This window comes from Caretta caretta, chromosome 8 (genome assembly GCF_965140235.1).
Source record: "Caretta caretta isolate rCarCar2 chromosome 8, rCarCar1.hap1, whole genome shotgun sequence".
Classification (NCBI taxonomy): Eukaryota; Metazoa; Chordata; order Testudines; family Cheloniidae; genus Caretta; species Caretta caretta.
Window position 1 is genome coordinate 66,457,502 of NC_134213.1, and position 22,737 is coordinate 66,480,238.

At 41.9% G+C, this 22,737-nt stretch overlaps 1 protein-coding gene across 2 annotated transcripts in view; it reads right to left on the reverse strand.

Moving 5' to 3' along the window:
- The window catches only part of KIF14 (kinesin family member 14), a 71,620-nt gene that overhangs the window by 11,643 nt on the left and 37,240 nt on the right, over nt 1-22,737 (reverse strand). For both annotated transcript variants that reach the window (XR_012669679.1, XM_048860000.2), the window contains exons 22-29: nt 19,056-19,153; nt 11,709-11,803; nt 10,618-10,839; nt 10,298-10,482; nt 9,496-9,654; nt 8,337-8,459; nt 4,606-4,680; nt 3,016-3,154 (exon numbers count right to left, since the gene is read on the reverse strand). Coding sequence is in view for 1 of the 2 variants with exons in the window: in XM_048860000.2 (XP_048715957.1) it covers nt 3,016-3,154; nt 4,606-4,680; nt 8,337-8,459; nt 9,496-9,654; nt 10,298-10,482; nt 10,618-10,839; nt 11,709-11,803; nt 19,056-19,153 (1,096 nt within the window). In the remaining variant the exon portion in view is untranslated. The remainder of the gene's footprint in view (nt 1-3,015; nt 3,155-4,605; nt 4,681-8,336; nt 8,460-9,495; nt 9,655-10,297; nt 10,483-10,617; nt 10,840-11,708; nt 11,804-19,055; nt 19,154-22,737) is intronic.

Below are 22,737 nucleotides of genomic sequence, written 5' to 3' on the forward strand. Positions count from 1 at the left end.
TGCCACATGGAAGTAGGCATCCTGAAGGTTCGGAGCACACCACCAGTCGTTCTGAGACTATGCAGGGAGAATAGTCGATAAGAGTGACATAGACCTGATATATTTGTTGAGGCCATGAAGGTCAAGGTCTTACCCCTCCCTTGAATTTGGGTACCAGAAAGTACCGGGAGTAGAAGCCGTGACGCTGGTGTTCCAGCTGAACCTCTTCCACCACTCCCAAAGCCAGTAGAGAGCAGACCTGCTCAAGGAGCACTGTTTTGTGAGGGGGACCCTGAAGAGGAATGGGGAGGATGGATGGGGTGGAAGTGTGGAGAGGAACTGGATGGCATAACCTGATCTGAGAGCACTTAGGACTCAGCTGTCAGTGGTGATCGAGCCCCAAGCATTGTGAAAGCAGGCCAGCCTGTCCCGCAAAGGGGGGAAGATGAGGAGGGAGGAGCAACAACAGGAACAGAGCTCTGCACCAAGGAGACCAAATGGGTACTTGGAGAGTACTGAGGGGAGGGCATGTGGACTGGCTGAACTCCAAGCCTGACTACATTCTCCTGTGGAATCTGTCCCACAATACTGGCATGGCCACCCCCAAGGACTGCAGTGTACGAAGGGAAGGATGAGCTGGCCAGCACAGAACTGTGCAGAGATGAAGATGAGGCCCTGGATGGGACAACTCTGGAGGTCAACAGGGAGAAGGACCGCCAGTGCCTGGGCCTGTGGCAGGTCAACAGTCACCACCATAGACCTGACCAGTGAGCTCACCTTTAAGCAAGACAAATAGCAGGACCTCTGCAACTGAGGGGTATCCCACGGATTCCATGGAGGCCACAGACATGGATAAGGCACTGGTGGCCAGTAGACGCTGGGCCAGATGCCTCCATCCCAACCACAGGACGTGCGCCAATCTTGGTACCCATAGTGGTCCATCAACGACTCCCAGTGCTGGTCAGGTGATGGAGAACAGGAGGATAATGATCCCAATTCAGATGCAGAGGAGGCTTGAGATCAAGGCAGAGTGAGACCAGAGAGTGCAAGTATCTGGTCCGATTTGTTCATTGCCCAGAACGAGGCAGGAAGTGGCAGTGCCGATGGAAGTGGTACCATCAATACAAAGCATGCCAGTGCTGGAAGCAAGAAGCAGTACTGGAGTGTCTGACAGTACTGATGTTGAGGGTGGTGAAAGGCACCACAGAAGCATTTGCAGTGCTGAATGCAGCAGTGCCAAGGAGATTCCTGATACTGACGTCCCCCATACTGAAGCCGGTACCAGCCCTGCTTATATAACCTGTGAGGGGTGAACATTGGGGTGCAATGCAGACAGACCCGAGGGTTCAGCGGCTCATTCAGTCAACAGAGCTATAGATGACAGTCCTGGACCAAAGGAGAGATCGCAACCAAAAGGTGGAGGAAGTCTGTAACTGCCTGGTATGCTGCCGACATAGAAACAGTCAGTACTTGCATCTGCCTCTTTGGTACTGTACTCAATGGATGTCCGGAGGCCAGAACTGGAGTCAACAGTACATGGCTTCTAACCTTCCTGTTTGGTACTGGGGAAGGATTAGAAGTATCTGCTTCATTAGGTGCACCAGCACCAACTCCATGCCAGTCCACATTTTCCTGGGGGAGCAGAAGATTCACCTGGAGACCTGGAGTGGTCTTGATTGATCTTATGCAAACTTTTCCTCAGCGCAGTCGACAGGGAATGGCTCATCTGTGTCTCTGAAGAAAAGCCTGCTCTGGAATGTGAAGCTGCAGCACTCTTGGAACCTGAACGTGATCTCCGACCCAATGAAGACCTCGATACTGAAGCAGGCCACATGGCCTGTTCGAGCAGATGCTGCTTCAGGCGAAGGTCGCAAGCCACTTGAGTCCATTTCTTAAACCAGAGTTGGGCAAACTACAGCCCGCAGGCCACATCCAGCCCGCGGGACTGTCCTGCCTGGCCCCTCTCCTGGCTGTGTGGACAGCGCGGCTTGCGCCTGCCCACCTCCCAGTCTTTCCAAGAAGCCTGTCCTGCCACTCTGAGTGGCATGGTAAGGGAGCAGGGGTGGCTGGATAAGGGGCAGGAGGTCCTGGGAGGGGGCACTCAGGGGACCAGGAGTGGGGGGGGTGGGGGCCAGTTAGGCACAGGGGTCCTGGGAGGGGGCACTCAGGGGACCAGGAGTGGGGGAGGGGAAGGGTTGGATTGGTTGGGGGTCCTAGGGGAGCCTGTCAGAGGGAGGGGGTGTGGATAGGGGTCAGGGCAGTCAAGGGACAGGGAGGGTTGGATGGGTCGGGGGTTCTGAGGGGGGGCAGTCAGGGGGCAGGAAATGAGACGGAATGGATAGGGGGCAGGGGCCAGGCTGTTTGCGGAGGCATAGCCTTCCCTACCCAGCCCTCCATACCGTTTCACAACCCCGATGTGGCCCTCGGGCCAAAAAGTTTGCCCACCCCTGCCTTAAACGATCTGCAGGTCATGCAGCACCAAGGCAGAGGAAGAACCACATGTGGGGATTACCCCCCACACAAAGGATAATGTTTAAACCCCAGCGAGGACAACACCGAGGGAAACAAACTACTACAACGAACGCTACTCTGACACTAATGGCACTACTAACTATATACAAGGGGAAAAACAAAACCAGTTGATATGTTGTGAAGTTAAGATCACGCAGAATTGTGACTCCAGGCACAGGCAGGAAGAAGGAACTGTGAGACGGTTGGGGCGGCACTGCCTCATGTCGCCAGTGGAGTGGCTATGGCCACAAGGCGCAAATGCCAACCTTCTATGGGTGCTGCTAGGCAAATTTCTCTAGCTCTGTTGCGTTGGGCATGCACACACCTAAGTGGAATACATGTCTACATCTACTCGAAGAACCACCTAAAAAAACCAGGCAGATTAAAAATAAGCATCAGTCTTTCTAACCTCCAACATACATCAAATAAAGAAGCAAAAAAAAAAAAGCACAAACCTCTAACTTCACCGGTCTCCTTTAGTGTACAATTTTCTGGTACAACACACACAGAAGCTGAGCTACATACCTTGTAATGAAGTAGTAATAATCTGACAGACTTTATCTATGCACTGATCTAATTCCAAGTATTCAGAAGCAAGATTAGTTGCCTTCTTTAGTTCCTGGTGGGCAGATTCTTCTTTTGTTAATTGAGTTCCCATTTCTCTCTGTATTAATAAAGAGCAATTTATTTGAAAGCTATGAGACATCTGTAATGCTTAGTGGTTAGCATTCTGATAGCAAATGTGGTCATGGGTTCAAATGTCACACCAGCGTTCATAGTTTTGCACTTCACTATTGCAATGTATTATGGGGATGTTGGGTTGTTGAAGATGTTATGTTTCAAAATACAATTTTGGCAAGATTTGCAATTTCTGCAAGTCTTAAAATCACCAGCTGGAGCTGTAAGATCCTAGAACATTTTTGACATTCAAGGGATAGATAACACCAATAAATTGGTCAATATTCCATTCCTGATTCAAAGTAAATCCCGGTGCTAATAGTCAAGGCTGTAAGCTATTGCGTACACAGTGAATGTTCTACTAGTATCTAACACGACATTTTGAAATAAATAAAAATGTGTTTGATAAGTTAAATTGTATGTAAATCAATGATTTCAGATAGATCAAATAGAAAATAAAATGAATATAATCTTTAATTTATAATTGACAGTGTTTTGTTGGTCTCTGAACCACTTGTATTTCTGCTGTATAATTTCAGAGATGAGACGACCAGAAAAACAAGCAGATGTATTCACTGGGCTGTCCAGAGTGACATGGGGTCAGGGGGTGATTTTCAAAGGCTCATATAGTAGTTAGGCGCCTATCTGCCCTTCGAAAGTCTTTGCAGGTCTTTTCCTTGAGTTATTACAGTCAATTTAGAACCAAAAAAAAAAAATTCTATGAGCAATTCAAATTATTCCATCTAATGTATATTATCTTTCATTTGTCAATACTGAATTTCAATCCACAACACAATAATCAAACATCTAAAACTAAGTCCCTCTGGAGATGCTCACTCATTTCTAGCCAGAAATGGCCTCAAAAATTCTGCCAACAACAAATTCTGCCATCTCTACATCATCCATTTTATCAGATTATTAACAGGCACCCCCAGAACCTTAGGTCACCTCACTTAATTTGGCCATTTTGAAAAGTGACAATTTATTCCTAGTTTTCCTTTGTCATTGAACCAGCTTCTAAGCCATGATAATACTATATTTCTGATCACACAACCGCCTCATTTCCTTACTAGCTTCTTGTTAGGGACTTTGTCATGGCTTTTAAAAAGTCAGAATACATTATATCTTGTTCCTCACCATTTTGATGACACACACAAAGAATTCAAGTAGCATGGAGGGTTATTTTAAAAAATTGTAAAGCAGAAGAATGAACCAAATTCTGTTCTAATAAACACAAAAATTATATTTATACAATCATAAGATAGTTAAGATAATTAAGTAAAGAAATGCAAAATGTAAAGTTCTTAGAGCAAGATTAACTTGGCCACAATGCATACAGGTACTAATTTTTATCCCTCTTCCTTGCTAAACTTTTAAACAAGAAACCCTTTGAAGTTAACATTTAAACGATGTAATTTTGTGAATGGGTTCCCTTACCTTTTTGTAGTCAGATATTGTATTTTCAAGGCATCTGGCAAAAGCCACTGCATTATTCTTTATTTGATTTTGAATCTACAAAAAGGGAATTTTAATTATTATTTTGCATGCATTATTCAAAGCACTGAGAAAGAAAAATGTGTAAACCTATATCCCAGAGACAGGACAATGAGCACATGTGATTAAGGAGGAAAGTGTTCAGAAGAGAATTACAGCACAAGCAATAGTTGGAAGGTGAATTTTCTATCATAATTCTCAACCATTTCATAAAAAAGTTATCACTTTATAGTGTTCATACTGCATATGCAAAAATTTGAATAAATCTACAGTAGACTTTATTCTAGGTGCAAGTAAGAAGACACTATTCTTTCAACTTTTTCTAAAGGAAGTGACCACTTTAATTGTACCACCACCATCATAACTCTCAGTAGTAGGATTATGGCAATGCCATTTGGCTTCTCTCTGATGCTTCCTGCTATATGCACTGCCCTCCAGTGAAGCTAAGACCCTTATGGTTCCATAGGTCTCTGCTACAAGCAAACACAATAGCATTTACCAGGTTGGCTGTTCAATCCCCACCCTTGGCAAAAAACTAAAAATACAAATTTAATTTGCTGGGAATAGGGAGAATTTGAGTTCCCTGGGAACAGTGCCAGTTGTGGGAGGTCCAGTGTAACATTGGGTCGTGGAGAGGAAGAGGCAGGCAGAGTGAATCCTTATCTCTGGGAGCAGGGCTGGTTGTGAGGGAAAACACAGGCACGATAGCACCAATTAGTGTAAAAATAGATTCAATTATTGTAAGTATTTGCATATTTTGGGCAAAAGGTTTGTTTTCAAGCCCCAGTTATGCCATGGGCTAAACAATTTAACTATCCAATTCCTTATCAATATAATAGTGCTCCTTCCACAAAGGCTATCACAGAGGTTTTCAAAATGCATCCATAGCTCCGGGGGTGGTCTGCTGTATAGCACTCATTGCAGCCCTGGAGCCTGTTCCCATGGCCACTGACTCCCTATGGCATAACAGAGGCTTGGCCCCCACTTCATTCCCTCTTTTGGCTTGAGTGTGCACTCAGAAAGAGGATGCAAAGCTGGGAGAGGATTACAGATGAGTGAAATTTTGAGGAGAAGGGCAGGATAAAGAATGTAGGGCACACGAACACAAAGGGATTGGTTACAGGAACATAGTGAAAAAGAGGAAAGAATAAGGGGGAAAGAAAGGAAGAAAGAAGGGAGAGTGTTGTGGATGAGATGTTGGGAGTTGGTCCTAGGTGAGCAAGGGTGGGTTTCTTCACTTCTCAACCTTAGTCTTCATTTTTTATTTCTCCTGCACTGGGAATAGCTCCAACGGCTATTTTTACCATTCTTCTCACGTTTCTCAAGCAACAACGATGAAACTGAAAAGACACTGGTCCAGTTTCACTGCTGTCCAGAGAGTTAAGAATAGCAGCAGTGGAACTAACAAGAGCTAAGAGCTTTCTCTGGTGGCTCAAAGAGCCATTGAGCACTGCTCTGCGTCACATTTGGAAGGTTTACTGCACAAGCATAAGGAATCGTACATTTTGATTAAAACGGAAACTTAAGTTTTGCAGAATTGTATGCTCTAGATGTCCCGAATTTGCCAAAGAAGTTCTCTTACTTTCCACTAGCAAATAGATTATACAAGCTCTGTCGTACTCTGGAAAGACCCATACAAAGTAAACAAAAGACAAGAGAGCTTCAAACACAAATGAAGAGTAGGATTTGCCTTGCACACTATCTGTCCAAGATACAAGTTTTTATTCTCAGAAGAAAAGAGGTAGAAGAAGAATGCAGGTATACCCTGAGGCTGAAAAGAGATATGTACACTATGTGCAGCCTAATACTTTTTAAAATAACTTTTCATCCTTTTAAAACATTACCTGTAATGCTACCAGACTCACTGTCAACATGAATTACCCACTGTGTAAGTGGCATCTTTCCCAGGGCTACTGTAACTTGCATTCCTGAATTTTCAGACTCTTTTCTGGGTACATATTTTAGGGAAAAAATTTAGCTGCAGAGTCTAGTCTTTGTTTCTGTCTTCCTTTTTATGCAACTCTCCCTACCATGTATCTCCTTAGACTTACCTAACGAATATATATAATAGGGGAATACCAAGACCATGCACCTTATTTTAGAGAAATTTGTTAGGTGGGCTCTCTTCCAATTTGCTTTAAAAATAATCTCTGCATGCAAGAAGGGCTTGAACTATTTTAACTGAAGTGACAAAACACTGTTTCTACCATTTCCCAGACAACTGTGTCTATCTTAAATTAAAATCGTCAGCCTATGATTTTCTGCTACAAATCTTAATCAAAAAGCCTTCATTAAAAAAAAAAATAGATACAAACCCCAACTTTTTAACATTGCTCTGAAAAAAGTGTGAATACTGTTACATATGCTTTCATGCAAAACTTTTATTGCCTAATGTATAATTAAAATATCACAGCTGCCACCAGAAAAAACACTACTACCCCAATTGCTCTAAGTGAATATGAAAATTCTCTTTTATATTATAAAGATTAAACAAACTCAGAGGTCTTATGTAAAGTTAAACAGAACACTGGTGTCACTTCTTTTTACATTTCAGTGTGTCTGGGGAGGTGGCAGGGTCAACTCATTGAAATGTCAAATATATTTGCTGTATTTATTCTATAACTTAATAAAGCAGCTGCTAAAATGGAAGTACCAATGCTGCTTAGCAACCCAGAAAACTTTTGAAGGTTATTCCTGATTCCAGTTGCTACCATGAAAATGAACAACAACATTCTGGCATTCATGCTGTTAGATGCTTACTTGGAATAAGCCACTATCCTTTTACAGGCCCCAATTCAGCATAGTGCTTAAGTGCATGCCTAACTTTAAAACATGTGAGTAGTCTTGGACTATACTAAACTTACTCACGTTTATGTACAAGCTTAAAAATGCTGAATGGAGCTAAAATTATAACAGCAGAAAGTAGGAAATACAGTTATCTTAACCCTCTAAAGATGCATAGAGACAGGATTTTGTAACACTAACAGCAAGTGCAGTAATAGTAGATGTGCTTGCTATTAGTACAATGAAAGGTAGTCAGTTTCAAAAAATAAGTTAAAAATAGTTTCATGTATCATACCAGCCCTTGAGTGTCCCTGCCAATTTTTGAAGTCTTATGATATTTTCCCTTTTTCCACTAAGTTTCTCTCTCCCTCTTGGTGTGTGAAAGATCCCCACAAACAACAAGGGAAGCTGAGTGGATACTCAGGGGATACAGTGAGACTCCATACAATTAGCACTGTCAAATGCACAAAGTAAACTGAAAATACACCGAATACTTCAGTGGAATCCATTTGAGCAAAAGGGACCAACTTTGGAGAACTAATTGAAGGATTAAATCAATATTTTCTCCCCTCCATTATGTCAAGTTAACAGTAATTGAAAATTTTTTCATAATAGTAGGCAAAACATTTTCAGACAAGATTTTGTTAAGTTGATATTGTATCTTTAAAAGGGTCCAATTATAGTAACAAAGATACACCTTGCAGAGGTTTTATCTATAACAAATACAGATGCATATACAGTCTATACTACCATATCATATATTATTATTGTATGAACTCCAGGATTTCACAAAGCAAGGTATAAGTTTCCAACCCATATGTGTTACAGCATAAAAGTATTAGCAGCTATCACTAAAAACTGACCCTCAAGCCACAAACTCTCTCTCTCACCTCATTTTGTTGATACTGTTTCAAAAGTTCTTTCTGCATCTCTCTTGTTTTTTTCTGTACAGAATCCAAGAGACTCTTCAGTCCTGAACCTACTCCATCATAAATGGCAAGTATAAAATCTTCCTAAAAAATATTCAATATTTTTAATGTTCAAATAATGGTTTAAAAAACTGACATTTGCATCAAGGAATTTGTAACATTTTGTTATATTAGGCAAATTGACCAACACAGACAGACCAACCCTTACGCCCAAATTAGACCTAATGTAGTCAATAGGGCTCTGATAAAGCTTTCCCTTTGAGAAATCTGTATCTTCAGCTCTAATTCAGATTTCTGAGAATTCTTTTTTGTTACAGACTTTTACAGTGAGAATATTAGTGGCAAAAAACACACACAAAACAAATTATTTTAATTTCAAACTCTGCATACAGGCTGTCAGCACAGGATTCAACATTTTTTTTTTTTTAAACTTAGCTCTATTGACATGTTTTATCTTTCTCATGGTAAAACAATTTTTAATATTCAGGACTCAGTGTAAACACATAAAACCTGCTATATCACTGCCTTGAGGCCTGGTCTATGCACACATTTTGTATTGGTACATCTATTTGATTAGAGGTAAGATTTTTACCACAATAGCTCTAGTGATACAACCCTAGTGTGGATAATTATATCAGTATAAAGGTACCTTATACTGGGACAGTTTATTCCTCATCCCATATGGCAATAAGTTATACAAACATAAAGATGCCTTATATCAGTATAATTTCAGCCACGCTAGGGAGGTTGTTCCACTTTAACTATATCAGTATACTTATATGACTTAGGGTTATAAACAGGGTTTCAGGGTTTAAGTCAATGACTTGAGAAACACTCTGTTACATTCCCAAGGTGCTATGTAGGACCAAATTTTATGTTACAGATATTACATTGATGTGACAAAGATACACTGTGTTAGTGTATTAAATGTGCAACTATGAAAATCTGAGTGTAGACATTTTAATTATTTTAAATCTTTCCTTCACACTACTACTGTGAAGAATATACTTTTATAGTATTGAGAAGATACCTTTATTTTGATCCAGTGGAATAGTCACAGTCCATAAAAAATTCTGATATTAATCTTTAAAGGTGTTGTATTCAACTAAATTGTTTTTACCTGTGAAATAGTTGCATCTTCTTTGGTGTCTTCAGAAAGGTGTAGGTCAGATCCTGTAAGTGCTGTCAAATGTCCTACATGTTTTCCTGCTTGTTTCACTATTTGGATTATTTTGTTGTGTGCTTCTGTTACCATTGAGGATATATCTGAACAACAACCCTGAGAAATGAAAATAATAATTTAGTTAGAAAACTTCTGCAATGAAAGTGTAAATGTTTTCAACTGCACACATAAAACAGTGTTTAAACTATCCTGAAGCATTACCAATATCATATCCTTATATTACTAATAAGTGGCTCAGTCACTGTCTCAAATAAAAAGGGAGCCAACCTCGCAACCACATACAGAAAAATTATTACAATTACACTGCAGGATTAAAAACCATGACTGCAAATACATCTTAGACTAGAATAGAAGAAATAATAAATGGGTTTAAAAAACTCATAATCAATAAGTTTATATAAAATGGCACTGAACAGAAAACAACAAGTCTATCAAATTAAAAAATATCTAAAGAGACAGAACCATTTAAAAGAAAAGAATAACTACGGAGCATAGTTGCGGAAAGTGCTATATACTTATTCATCCAGCAAAGTATTCACGGAGAAGATGATTAATTAAAATTGCTGTAGGCATCTTTATCATATATCTTACCAAGTCAGCTTGTGATCATATGCATTGTGTGCCAGAGTGTTGTTACAAAGTCTACGGCCAATAATATAATAAGAGTATATACATTACACAGCTCTAGATTATTTTTTCTTTCAATTATTTATATGAAAATATAGGGGATATAATTTACCTGCAATAGTAATTGTAAATAACCTCCCAAGTTTTTTACACCCTGTCTCAATTCTTCATCAATTTTTAGGGAATCAGTGCACTTTTGGAAACTATTAAGCCAATGTTTTGTTAGAACCACAAGTTGTTCAAAGGCAGAGGTAATTCTTATGCTGCAGGACTGAGTAGCACGATCAAGAGAGAAAACTACAAAAAAAGGAATATTAATCAGAATCTCAGGTCTGCAAATGAAAGCAGGAACATTTATACTTATTATGTGTAAGACATGACAGAATAAACAGTGTAGAATATTTTGTTTATGTTAGTAACAATTAAGCTTACAATTCTCTTGACTTTCTTCATCTTGTTGTTCATAGGCATTTGAAATGGCAGTTACTCCAGTATAAATAGTAAACAAATTAGTTAGGAGACTATCTGCTATACTCTTTTCTTCATGATTCTGTCCTAGTAAATCCAAAGCTGAACCAATTAATTCTTTGCAAATTCCAGGTAGAAATGATTCAGAAGAACTTGAACATATGTTGCCGGATTTATTGACTGAACCTGTATTAATAGAAGAGCAACATGAATTAAAAGTTCCTTACAAAAGTAATGGGTCTGTTAGTTTAATTTTGGTTCCTTCTGTTTCTATGATCTAACTTGAAGGATGAAAAGAATTAGGAAAAATAAATTAGACATACTTCTGTTGAGAAAAGTTAATACACATAAAAGTTTTTATTAGTTAAATAAAAAAGCACAAAAAGAAAATAAGCATATTTTAAAGTGACATAGATAGTAATATACGCTATCACAAAACTATTCTTTCCAATTGCACTTATCAGTAGCTATGATAAAATAAAAACACAGCTGATCTAAAATGAGCAATAAATAGAAGTATAAATATTTGGGAGACTCAAGTAACTTCTTATATCTGAAAAACATGTTTTAAAATTTTAATTTATGAAATTTGTAACCAACAAACCAGAGACAATATCAGAGAAGTTGAGTAACTAGCAACATCTCAAGCAAAGAATTACTCAGTGACTGTATTGGAATTAATAGTCTCTGGTACAGCCAACACTAGGCGCCGGGTGACAGCATAATCCTAGTTAACCTTCAATGGCTAAGTGTAGCAAGTTTCAAGCCAAAACCCTCAGCATGATAGGCAGGAGCCTTGTTCAAGAGGGTTTTACCCTCAAGAAGGATGACGCCGATTTAGGCAAAGAAATGTTGTAAAGTCTACAAGCGGGCACAGGAACACCAACAACCAATATGAATATTTTACTTGTAAAATGTCATGCTTCTCATTTTCTTTACAATAAATTCTCAAATTATTACACAGGCATAAATTACTATTAATAATAATAAGCTGTAAGTTTCCAGCTTCTCAGTATGAAATAAAAAAGGTAATTGCCATACAAAAGAAAAACCACCTGATAAGTGTGACATATGTAGATCCTGGATTGGCTGCAATTTTATGTCAGACAAACATCCAGAAATTCTCCTGTTCTTCATGAGACTTCTGCTCCTAGAATATGAGGGCATGGAGGGGAAACACAAGAGAGACAGGTCTTTATTTATATTTATTCCAGAAGGTCAGTGGAAAATTGAAGACATTTGCCCTCAGAAAGATTAGTGAGAATCCCACTTATTTTTCAGTGACTGGATCAAAACAGCACAGACCATAGGTGTACCAGTCATCACTGTCCCCTTACATATGAGCCCTGAAATAAAGATCAGGGGAGATCCTCAGTTAATGTAAAGTGTCATACTTCCATTTGAGTCAATGGAATTATGACAATTTACATGAGCTGACGATCTGCCCCTACTCTTCAACTAGAACTCCTGTGTGACTCACTCTTATAACACTGGACCCTCTTCAATTTGATTATATAAGCAGGAACGATGACCAATTAATATAACAGAATTTACCCTCCTCAGGTATCTGCTTCCTCCAAGTTCAGTTCCTTCCAACATGAATGAACAATGCATTCTCCCAGTGGTTCTCAACCAGGTTTCAGGGGGTCCGTCAAGCAGGACCAGTGTTAGACTCGCAGGGGGCCAGGGCAGAAAGCCTAAGCCCTGCCATGCAGGGATGAAGCCTGGGGTCTGAGCCCCACCACCCGGGGCCGAAGCAGAAGCCTGAGCAACTTAGCTTCACAGGGCTATCTGTGGTGTGGACCCCCGGACAATTGGCCTGCTTGCTACTCCTTAATGCTGGCCCTGGCTTTTATATGCAGAAAACAAGTTGTCGTGGCACAGGTGGGCCACTGAGTTTTTAATCACATTGGGGGGGGCGGGCCTCAGAAAGAAAAAGGTTGAGACCACGTGCATTAGCCTACACACCACCCTATCTACAAGTCTCACCCTCAATCCTAGAATCCTCTGAGAGGGTGGGCTGTCTTGACTCAGCCACAGAAAATGGGAATATAAATTCTCTTTCTGTGCCTGCACAGCACAGACCTTAGGTTCAGAACAGTGGTACCTCAGCAGGCATCCAGGGAAGAGGCTAGACTAACCACTGAGATCTTTTCCTCAGTAAAAAAATCACCCCCCCAAAACCATATATTAACTAACACATGGTATCTACCATGAGGTAAAATCCTAGTGCCAACAAGGGAGTTGTAATTTTCACAACCGTTTGCTAGGCAATATAAACCACAGGCTACCTCCTAGCTAACACGCCGCAAAAAACCTTCCACCTTCTATTTCCTACAGTGGGCATACCCTGAAAAGATATAGGACCATAGGGGCATGGACACAAACGGGATGCCATGTTCTTCTACTTATCCCTCTACCAGACAGCTCCCTAAGGGAGGGCAACTTTAAGCACCATGCTCATGTGGTCCGAGTCCCTCCTGACTAGGTAAAAACTCCCACCTACGTAGACATTCTGCTAAGCAGATGCGTCAGACTTATTGATAGCAGATTTCCTTACATTCACTTAAAACAGTAGTATGCCCTCCCTTAGCTATGTGAGGTTCCCGGTGCTATCCAGACAGATCAAATATACTACCACCATAGTGTTATCAGAGTTTATGAGGAAACACCTGCATATCTTGAAGGTGGTCAGTTTAGCTGACCTTAGATTGGGGCAAATTCAATTAAGTAAACTTGAGATATAGACAGTACCTGAAAATCTCAAGCTAAGGGGATTTGCAACAGAACAAAGCCCAGTAGCCATACCTGATGAATAGTTGTCAGACTCAAAGCTCTTCCTCTGGAGGAGCCGCTGACTGAGATGGAAATTCTTGAACAGAAACTAGACGAAGTGATGCTCAATTTATCTATTTCAATAACTTGTAAGGCCCCCATTACTTTACTATCTAAGCATCTAACAGTCTTTAATGTATTTCTCTTCTCAACACTTCTGTGAGGTATGGTAGTACTATTAGCCATATATTACAGATGGGGAACTGAGGCAGAGACTGTGACCTGCCCAAGGTCACACACGAAGACTGTGGCAGAGCAGAGACTTCAACCCAGGTCTCCCCAGTACTAGGCTAGTGCCCTAATCCCTGGACTATCCTTCCTTTCTAAAACCTGGAGAAAACAAAGGACTGCTTCCTCCCTGGTTCATAGGGTTTATGAACATGAAACCTGGGCCTGCCCCTTTAGAGAAAAGGCTGATTTTTGGACCCTGTCAGAAGAAAATAACTTCATACAGTCAGCCACCCACCCTTTTTAAGGGAATAAGTGACAATAGCTTTGCTTTTCTCGGTGTCTATTTGCTGGTTGAACAATCTAACACCACGTGTCAGGGGTGGCATCCAAGGACACACAATGCTTTTTCAAAAACAGAAACTGCTAATTACCCAAATCCACACATTTTAAAATGAACTCTTACTCGCTCTCCACGCTAGGGTGACCAGATGTCCTGATTTTATAGGGACTGTCCCAATTTTTGGGTCTTTTTCTTATATAGCAGGGGCAGGCAAACCTTTTGGCTTGAGGGCCACATTGGGTTTCCAAAATTGTATGGAGGGCCGGTTAGGGGAGGCTGTGTCTCCCCAAAGAGACAGGCGTGGCCTGGCCCTGCCTCCTATCCAACCCTCCAGCTTCTCGCCCCCGACAGCTCCCCGGGGACTCCTGCCCCATCCAACTCCGTCCCCTGACGGCTCCCCGTGGACTCCTGCCCCATCCACCCAACCCGCTCCCTGCAGCCCCATCCAAGCCCCTGGTCTCATTCCTGACTTGCCCCCTGGGACCCTTGCCCCATCCAACCCCCCCTGTTCCCCGCTCTGATCACCCTGCCCCCTAGCCACACTCCCGCCCCCTGACCACCACCCCCAACTCCCCTGCCCTCTATCCAACCCCCACCCGCCCCATACTGCGCCACCAGAGCATGGGGTCAGGCCGCAGCTCTGCAACTGCGCTGCCCGGCCACCCAGAGCGTTGCACCAGTGGCATGCTGAGACTGTGGGGGAGGGGGAACAGCAAGGGAGGGGCCAGGGACTAGCCTCCTGGGCCAAGAGCTCAGGGGCCGGGCCGGAGGGTCCCACGGACCGGATGTGGCCCACGGGCTGTAGTTTGCCCACCTCTGTTATACAGGCTCCTATTGCCCCTCACCCCATCCCGATTTTTCACATTTGCTGTCTGTTCACCCTACTCCATGCCATGAGGTTCAGTATTTTCTTTTTGCCCTGCTATAATCAACATCACAAACTCCTACAAAGCATATTAAATTCAATTTCCTTCACCATTAATGATGTCACCAAGTGTTACAGAAGAAACAAAGAACCGTGAACTCAGGTGTTGACAGTTCAAAAGCTTTTTCTTTCAATTCACTTTTATACAGGACATTGTTTAAATTAGGCAGATTAAATACACAACTGAGACTCTGACAGTGCACAGAAATAGCATTCCAATTACTGCCCAGCAAGCAACAGACGAGGAAAGCTGTTGCCATTCCAACATTATTCTATTGTTAAACTAATATTTAGACTAGAAATAAAGAAACTGCCTGTCAGATTCCTTTTAAAGAACTTTTATTTAACCCCAGGGTAGAATTTACTTTGGGCTGTCAACAACGCATATAAAGATTTACAATCAGCTGAACCAAACTGCTTTACTGCAGAATAACAGTATCATATCTGTGCCCCGTAGCAAAGCCATAATTAAGGATCTGTCAGCATTTCCATTATAAGCTACTATTTGCAGGAGTTTGCAATTCAGCCGTAAACACTGTTACAAGGCTAAAACTTCATGTACAAGGTCTTGGCTCAGCTGCAATTTACTTTTTTAAATATGATGCTTTTAAATTATAGAAGTGTAAATAAAACCTTCCGAACCAGACACTATTTTGTATTGCTGATACCTACAAACATTTGAAAAAAAAATCTGTTTTAGATCTTAATACATTTTTGGTATTTTTTCCCTAACCCCCCCCCCCCCCTCCAGCTTCAAGATTTCGAATAGGGCTGTCAAGCAATTAAAAAAATTAATTGTGATTAATCGCACTGTTAAACAATAATATAATATGATTTATTTAATATTTTTGATGTTTTCTACATTTTCAAATAGATTGATTTCAATTACAACACAATACAAAGTGTAGTGTTCATTTTTTATTACAAATATTTGCACTTTAAAAAACAAAAGAAACAGTATTTTTCAATTCACCTACTCCAAGTACTGTAGTGCAATCTCTTTATCATGAAAAGAGAACTTACAAATGTAGAATTAAGTACAATAAAAATCTGCATTCAAAAATAAAACTATGTAAAACTTTAGTGCCTACAAGTCCACTCAGTCCTACTTCTTGTTCAGCCAACCGCTAAGAGAAACAAGTTTGTTTACATTTACAGGAGATAATGCTGCCCGCTTCTTAATTACAATGTTACCTGAAAGTGGGAACAGGCATTCGCATGGCACTGTTGTAGCCAGCGTTGCAAGATATTTACATGCCTGATGCGCTTAAGATTCATATGTCCCTTCATGCTTCAACCACCATCCCTTCATGCTTCAACCACATATGTCCATGCTGATGACAGGTTCTGCTCGATAACAATCCAAAGCAGCGCGGACCGACGCATGTTCATTTTCATCATCTGAGTCAGATGCCCCCAGCAGAAGGTTGATTTTCTTTTATGATGGTTTGGGTTCTGTAGTTTCCGCATAAGAGTGTTGCTCTTTTAAGACTTCTGAAAGCATGTTCCACGCCTCATCCCTCAGATTTTGGAAGACATTTCAGATTCTTAAATCTTGGGTCAAATGCTGTAACTATCTTTAGAAATTTCACATTGGTATCTTCTTTGCATTTTGTCGAATTTGCAGTGAAAGTGGTCTTAAAACAAACAAAATTTGCTGGGTCATCATTCGAGACTGCTAGAACATGAAATATATGGCAGAATACGGGTAAAACAGAGCAGGAGACCTACAATTCTCCCCCAAGGAGTTCAGTCACTAATTTAATTAACGCATTTTTTTTTTAAATGAGCGTCATCAGCATGGAAGCATGTCCTCTGGAACGATGGCCGAAGCATGAAGAGGCACATGAATCTTTAGTGCATGTGGAATGTAAATATCTTGCGACGCCAGCTACAACAGTGCCATGCGAATGCCTGTTCTCACTTTCAGGTGACATTGTAATTAAGAAGTGGGCAGCATTATCTCCCTTAAACGTAAACAAATTTGTTTCTCTTAGTGACTGGCTGAACAAGAAGCAGGACTGAACAGACTTGTAGGATCTAAAGTTTTACATTGTTATGTTTGAGAGCAGTTAGGTAACAAAAACCCCCTACTTTTGTAAATTGCACTTTCATGATAAAGAGATTGCACTACAGTATTTGTATGAGGTGAACTGAAAAATACTGTCATTTTTACAGTGCAAATATTTGTAATAAAAATAATAAAAGTGAGCAGTGTACACTTTGTATTCTGTGTTGTAAATGAAATCGATATATTTGAAAAAGAAAAACATCCAAAATATTTAATAAATTTCAATTTAACAGTGCGATTAATTTTTTTAATAGTGATTTTTTTGAGTTAATCATGTGTGTTAGCTGCGATTAATCGACAGCCCTAATTTAGGATTATAAAGTAATTGCTATGAATGAAAGATAACTATTCTCTTTAGATAACTACTCTCTTTAGTTAAATTTACTGCTTACTTGATGATAGTCCACAATGTTGGATATTATAGCTTTACAATGCACACTGAAAAAGCCATAAAAACTATACTGTACCTATATACACTAAATCTGCCTTTAAAGTTACCCTTTTTTTTTAGTTCTCCCCATGATGTATGAATGTGGCCTGAGGTGGGGGGGGGGGGGGGATTTTTTTTTTTTTTTGAAGTTCAGGTACAAATTCATGTCCACACAACCTTAACTCTGCCCCTCAGAGCTGGCAATAGCCACGGGGAATTATCTGCATGTAACTCCAGCTTTATTCACTGTATTAGGTATAACTGTACTGAATGGTGGAGGAAGCTGTAGTAGCTTGGAAGAGCTGTGATTGTGATACAAGGTAACCTGGGAGACTGTGGCCCTCTGGGGGTGGTGTGAGCCTGGGTGTGTAATCACATGAAAGAGGTGCAAGGAAGGGAAAAAAAAAAAAAGTTGCCTTTGTCCCTTGCCAGACCCAGTATGCCTCATTTCATCACTGCGCTGTGTAGACTGTGTCACTAGCAGGGCCTGGGGGCTTGCCATGGGGATTGTCAGCAGTTAGGTGAGCAAAGAACATGGTCTGCGATTTTAAGGAAGGGTAAGTGAAAGGATAATGTTTGACGATCTAGTGTGCCTACGGTGAAGAAGTTGTGAAAGGGTTTGAAGGAGTTGTAAAATTTAGTATATGTGGAGTTCTCTCTGTGGAATAAGAAAAGCATGAAAGTGTAGGGAGCTCCTGTGCAATGCATAGCAAAGGCAAGTGAGAATATCTGTTATGGGCTTATTGGGGCTGACTTAAGACTGCACTGGCATTTACTGTAACTCTGTATTTCCTGGTTTTCACTAGTTTGAGCTTTGCTCAACTCGATGCTCTGGAAGGGTGTCAGCTATCACCAGGCAACCTTAACTCTGCATTAATGTACAGGGTTTTTTTTGGACATTTAATAGATATACTGGCAAACCACTGTTAGGTCCATGTGACTGGTTCCTCTGACCATTTGTCTAGAGGATTTTTTTTTTTTTTTAAATCTCAGGAATTAAATTGATTGCTAGTTTATAAAGGTAAGTCGAGACACTCTCCAAACTATCTTAAGTTAATTGACAACCAATTAGGTACAAACTTTACTGCAGACAAGCCTTAAAATAGACCTCCAGCAAAAGTACTGCAAAAAATTCAACATTCTTGATATCTCCAAGGGAAAACATAAGGAAAAAAAGGTATTAGAAAAACCCACACCTTTCAGGCCTCCTAGGTACATCATAAAGTAACAAGATGGGGAATATATATATATATTTTTTTTTAAAAAGGTCACTTAAGAAAAGATACAAAAAAATCACTGCTAAGTGCATCACATTCACAACAGGAAAGTCATTAATATGCATGAAGAGCATACTTCAGCCATTCCAAAAATACATTAAATTATATTTATTTTATCACTATTGGCATAATGTGTACAAAAGAGCCTCAGAGCTTTCTAAGGTATTATATCAGTACAATTCCACCCTCCTAGCCAATACGCAAGTTGAATGGCAAATAATTTTTAACGTGTCAGCACTGTAATAAGGCAAATAAAATAAATGTAATTTTATTGAGACATTTAATTATACCAATCAACAAGTTTCTGAAAATGTAATTTTTAATATAAAAAATTAGAATAATAAATTATTTACCTCCTTCTGGAAAAGGAAGAAATGGATGTAGTTGTAAGGTCAGGTTCCCACTCATCAGCAGGATCATAAAATACATCAGCTTTGTTACTACCATTACTCTGAAAGGAGAAGAAAATCCAGTTCTTTTAGCTATGTTAAAAAGAGGAATGGTGTAATAAAAGCTTACAATTTATTTGTAAAGAAAGTAGGCTGGTCTTTAACATTAGCATTTGCCTTTGAAATAAATGTTTGTTGGCTTGCTTGTTAAGGTTATGTCTACATTAGACCTCTGTGTCTCAAGTTAACTGATCGTAATTAACTTGAAGTACTTAATATATTTGTAACTGCTAATGCAGAAACATCTCCACAGACTTGTTGCAGGCTACAAACTTTTATTGAGTGTCCACACTAGCCTTTACAAACGAGATAAAAGTTTAGAGAAGACAATGTCCAGCCTCCTGGATTTGGGGAAGCCAAGGACAAAACTACTTTACAGCTCACTCCCTAAAGCAGAACAATAAAGACTCAATGCATTTAGATTTCACTAAAGTTTCTTGCATTATAACAACATTTAGAATTACATAACCATTTTAGCCATATTTTTCCATATGTAATGGCAAAACTAGAGGTTAGGTGCTAAGACCAAAGCAGTTCCTAACAGTAAATATACCTAAATGCACTTTTTTAATTTGATATACATACATAGAAACAGAATTTCCCCCAACTCCCTCCCCACACCTCCGTTTACAAAATTTGAACCAGATAATACTGAAAGAAGAATTCTGGAGCTTTCTTTTTAAATTTCTGATTTCAGATACCCACATTTGTCTGAAGAAATTACTCTTTCAGATGAAAGGGTTTCATGTTTCACCATTTGAGGGGCAATTTTCTTTTTTGATAAATATTACAGAATAACATTTTCCAAACATGAAAAGCCAGTATTTTTTCCATTGAGAAAATTTTTTTCAAATGGTATTTTTGGGGCTCCAGGGGCTCAAACTGTCTTTTCAAATTCCAAGCTTGAGTTAGGCCTGTTCTACACTACAAAAAGTTAGGTCGCTGTGTCAACCTGGTTGTACACTTAAATTTCTCTGCCACTGATGTGTGTGCCCCATTACACTGACATAGAAACACCAGCTCCCTGAGCAGCATTGCGCTATGGTCAACGTGTAGAAAGTGACACAGCTCAAGTGAAGACATGAGTTACCCATGTCGACCCGAAAAGTCCGCCAGCAGCTGCCCCACAATGCCTAACGCTGACTGCTCTGGTCACAATTGTTAACTCCAGGGGTCATGCATATCAGAAGTCCCTCCACGTTTAAAACCCCTCATGTATTTTGAAATGGCTTTTCCTAGTTGTCCAGCTGGGTGAGCACAACTCTATCTGCTCTCCCTTGCTGTATGCAACTTCCCAGCTGACTATGTCAGCTACACACTCCAGATGCACTCCTGCCTGGAGTAGACAGGAGCTATTGGATCTCCTGGGGCTGCGGGGAAAAGGACTCTGCAGGCACAGCTCTGAATCAGCTGTAGAAGTGTCCACATCTATGAACAAAAAGAACAGGAGTACTTGTGGCTACTGCCGTTTGAACTGCTTATGTGCCGGGGCTGACATGTAGAGACACAGGATTTTCAGGGTGGTACGGAAGTCCTTGAGGCCATGCAACTTGCTGTCTGTTTGCTCTGCAAATAGGACCCCCCCCCCCCCCCCGTCAAAGGGCAGGTCTTGCAATGACTGCTGGGCCTCAGTGGACAACCCAGAGAGGAGCAGCCAAGAGACTCGCCGCATGGAGATAGCAGAAGCCCTGGTGCAGGCAGCAGCATCTGATGTTGCCTGGAGGGCCGCCTCAGCCACAGTCGTGCCCTCATAGAGGATCACTCGGAACTCCTTCTTAGAAGCCATGGGGAGCGACCCTTAGAACTTGGCCATTGCTTGCCAAATACTGAAGTCATATCAGTCAAGGAGGGCTTGGTGGTTGGCTACTCTCACCTGAAGGCTGGAAGACTAAAACTTTATGTCCGAAAAGATCCAGCCTCCTCAAGTCTTTATTTTTGGGGGTGGCCCCGGGTTGTCCCTGCCTCTCCTTGTGGTTAACCACCTCGATCACAAGGGAATTGGGGGCTGGGTGGGAGTATAGGTATTCGTGCCCTTGTCTTGGCATGAAGTACTTAGGTTTGGCCCTTTTAGAGATAGAGGCCAGGGAAGAGGGGGTCTGCCACAGGGCATTACTGATTTTGGAGACCCCTTCATGAAGGGATAGGGCCACCCTGGTGGGAGCAGAGGAACAGAGGACGTCAAAACAGAGAGTCCGAGGGCTCTTCCAATTCCTCTGCCTGAAGCCCAAGGTTAGAAGCGACCCTCTTCAAAAGTTCCTGGTGCACTTTGGTGTCATCCTGAGGAACTGGGTGAGGGGGGCCCCCATGATAGCCTCATCTGGCAAGGATGCCAGTGCTGCAGGAATCTCCATGCCCATTGGTGGTCCAGCAGCTTGCTCTCCTGGACACGCAGGGTCTGAACCCCCTGAAGCCTCGAGCATCGGAGGGGGGTGGGATACTGAGGCTGCTAGCCTCTCCGAGGCTCTCAACACCAATTGGGCATCCTGGGAAGGTTGAATGAACCCCCAGGGTGCTGGCCACTGCGCTTGGTTTTGGTGCTGATAATATACTGCCGACCACTGGGGCAGGTTTTGGTGCTGATAATATAGTCAGCACTGCCACTACGGGGGCTTGTCCCGCGGTCAGGGAACCTCGCTCTGAGCCAGAGCTACCAGTGGAGCAGTCGGTACCAGGCGACCAGGATTGGGCTGAGTGGTGGCTCTTGTCCGACCGGTGCCTGTTGCTGCATCCCGAAGCCAACCTGTCCAAGCGACATTGTCTTGGTCTGGGTCTTGGGGACTGATGGTGTTCAGAGGATCTGCGTCGGATACCCAGAAATCCATGCCTCATGCTACTCGACTGGTACCGGGACACCGAACAGGACCGTGAGCTACTATGGGCCGGTTGCCAGGAGGACCATCCTCAGTAGGGCAATATCCTTCTTGGAGACGGGTCATGATGGCCCTGCAATTCAGTCTCTGGTGTCTGATCGGCCCCGGGATCATTACCGGGCACTTGGAGACCATTGGGGTTGGTCCTAGAGTTCCTGCTGGGTGGTGTGTGCCCCAGAGAGTCTGCATCAATCCACGGGCGAGGTACGTCTTGAGTCCCTTGATTAGTGCCCCCATGCAGGGACCGAAGAGGGCTCAGCTGAGCCTGCCTCTCTAGTCCTGAGGTGTGACTGCTTCGGGCAGGTGAGCAATGGTGAGATGTCCCTCTCTATGGGGAATGGTGCCGCTGAGGCAGGGACACGTGTATGGATCCCAACGCGGGTTTTCCCCGAGACTGGGATACCGCTGGAGCTGGTGAGCGTGACACTGAGGATCAGGACCTCCTGAGCTGCTTGAAGGCCTTTGGGCGTGAACAGCACCTGAAGCTAGCTGCAGCCTGCATGGCTATCTGGGGTAGGCTGCACCGCTCTACCTGAGCTGGGACCCGAGTTCCCAACGGGGGCTTTGAGCTACCTGGCACAGGTTGTGGCTCTCCCCCAGCCCTCTCCTTTCCCTTATGGGACGTAGGAGATCTTCCGCTCAAAATCTTTTTCGGTTTCTTCACTGGAGCAGTGGAGGGGGACCGGTGCTGGCTCCTGGATGGCACCAGCAGAGCA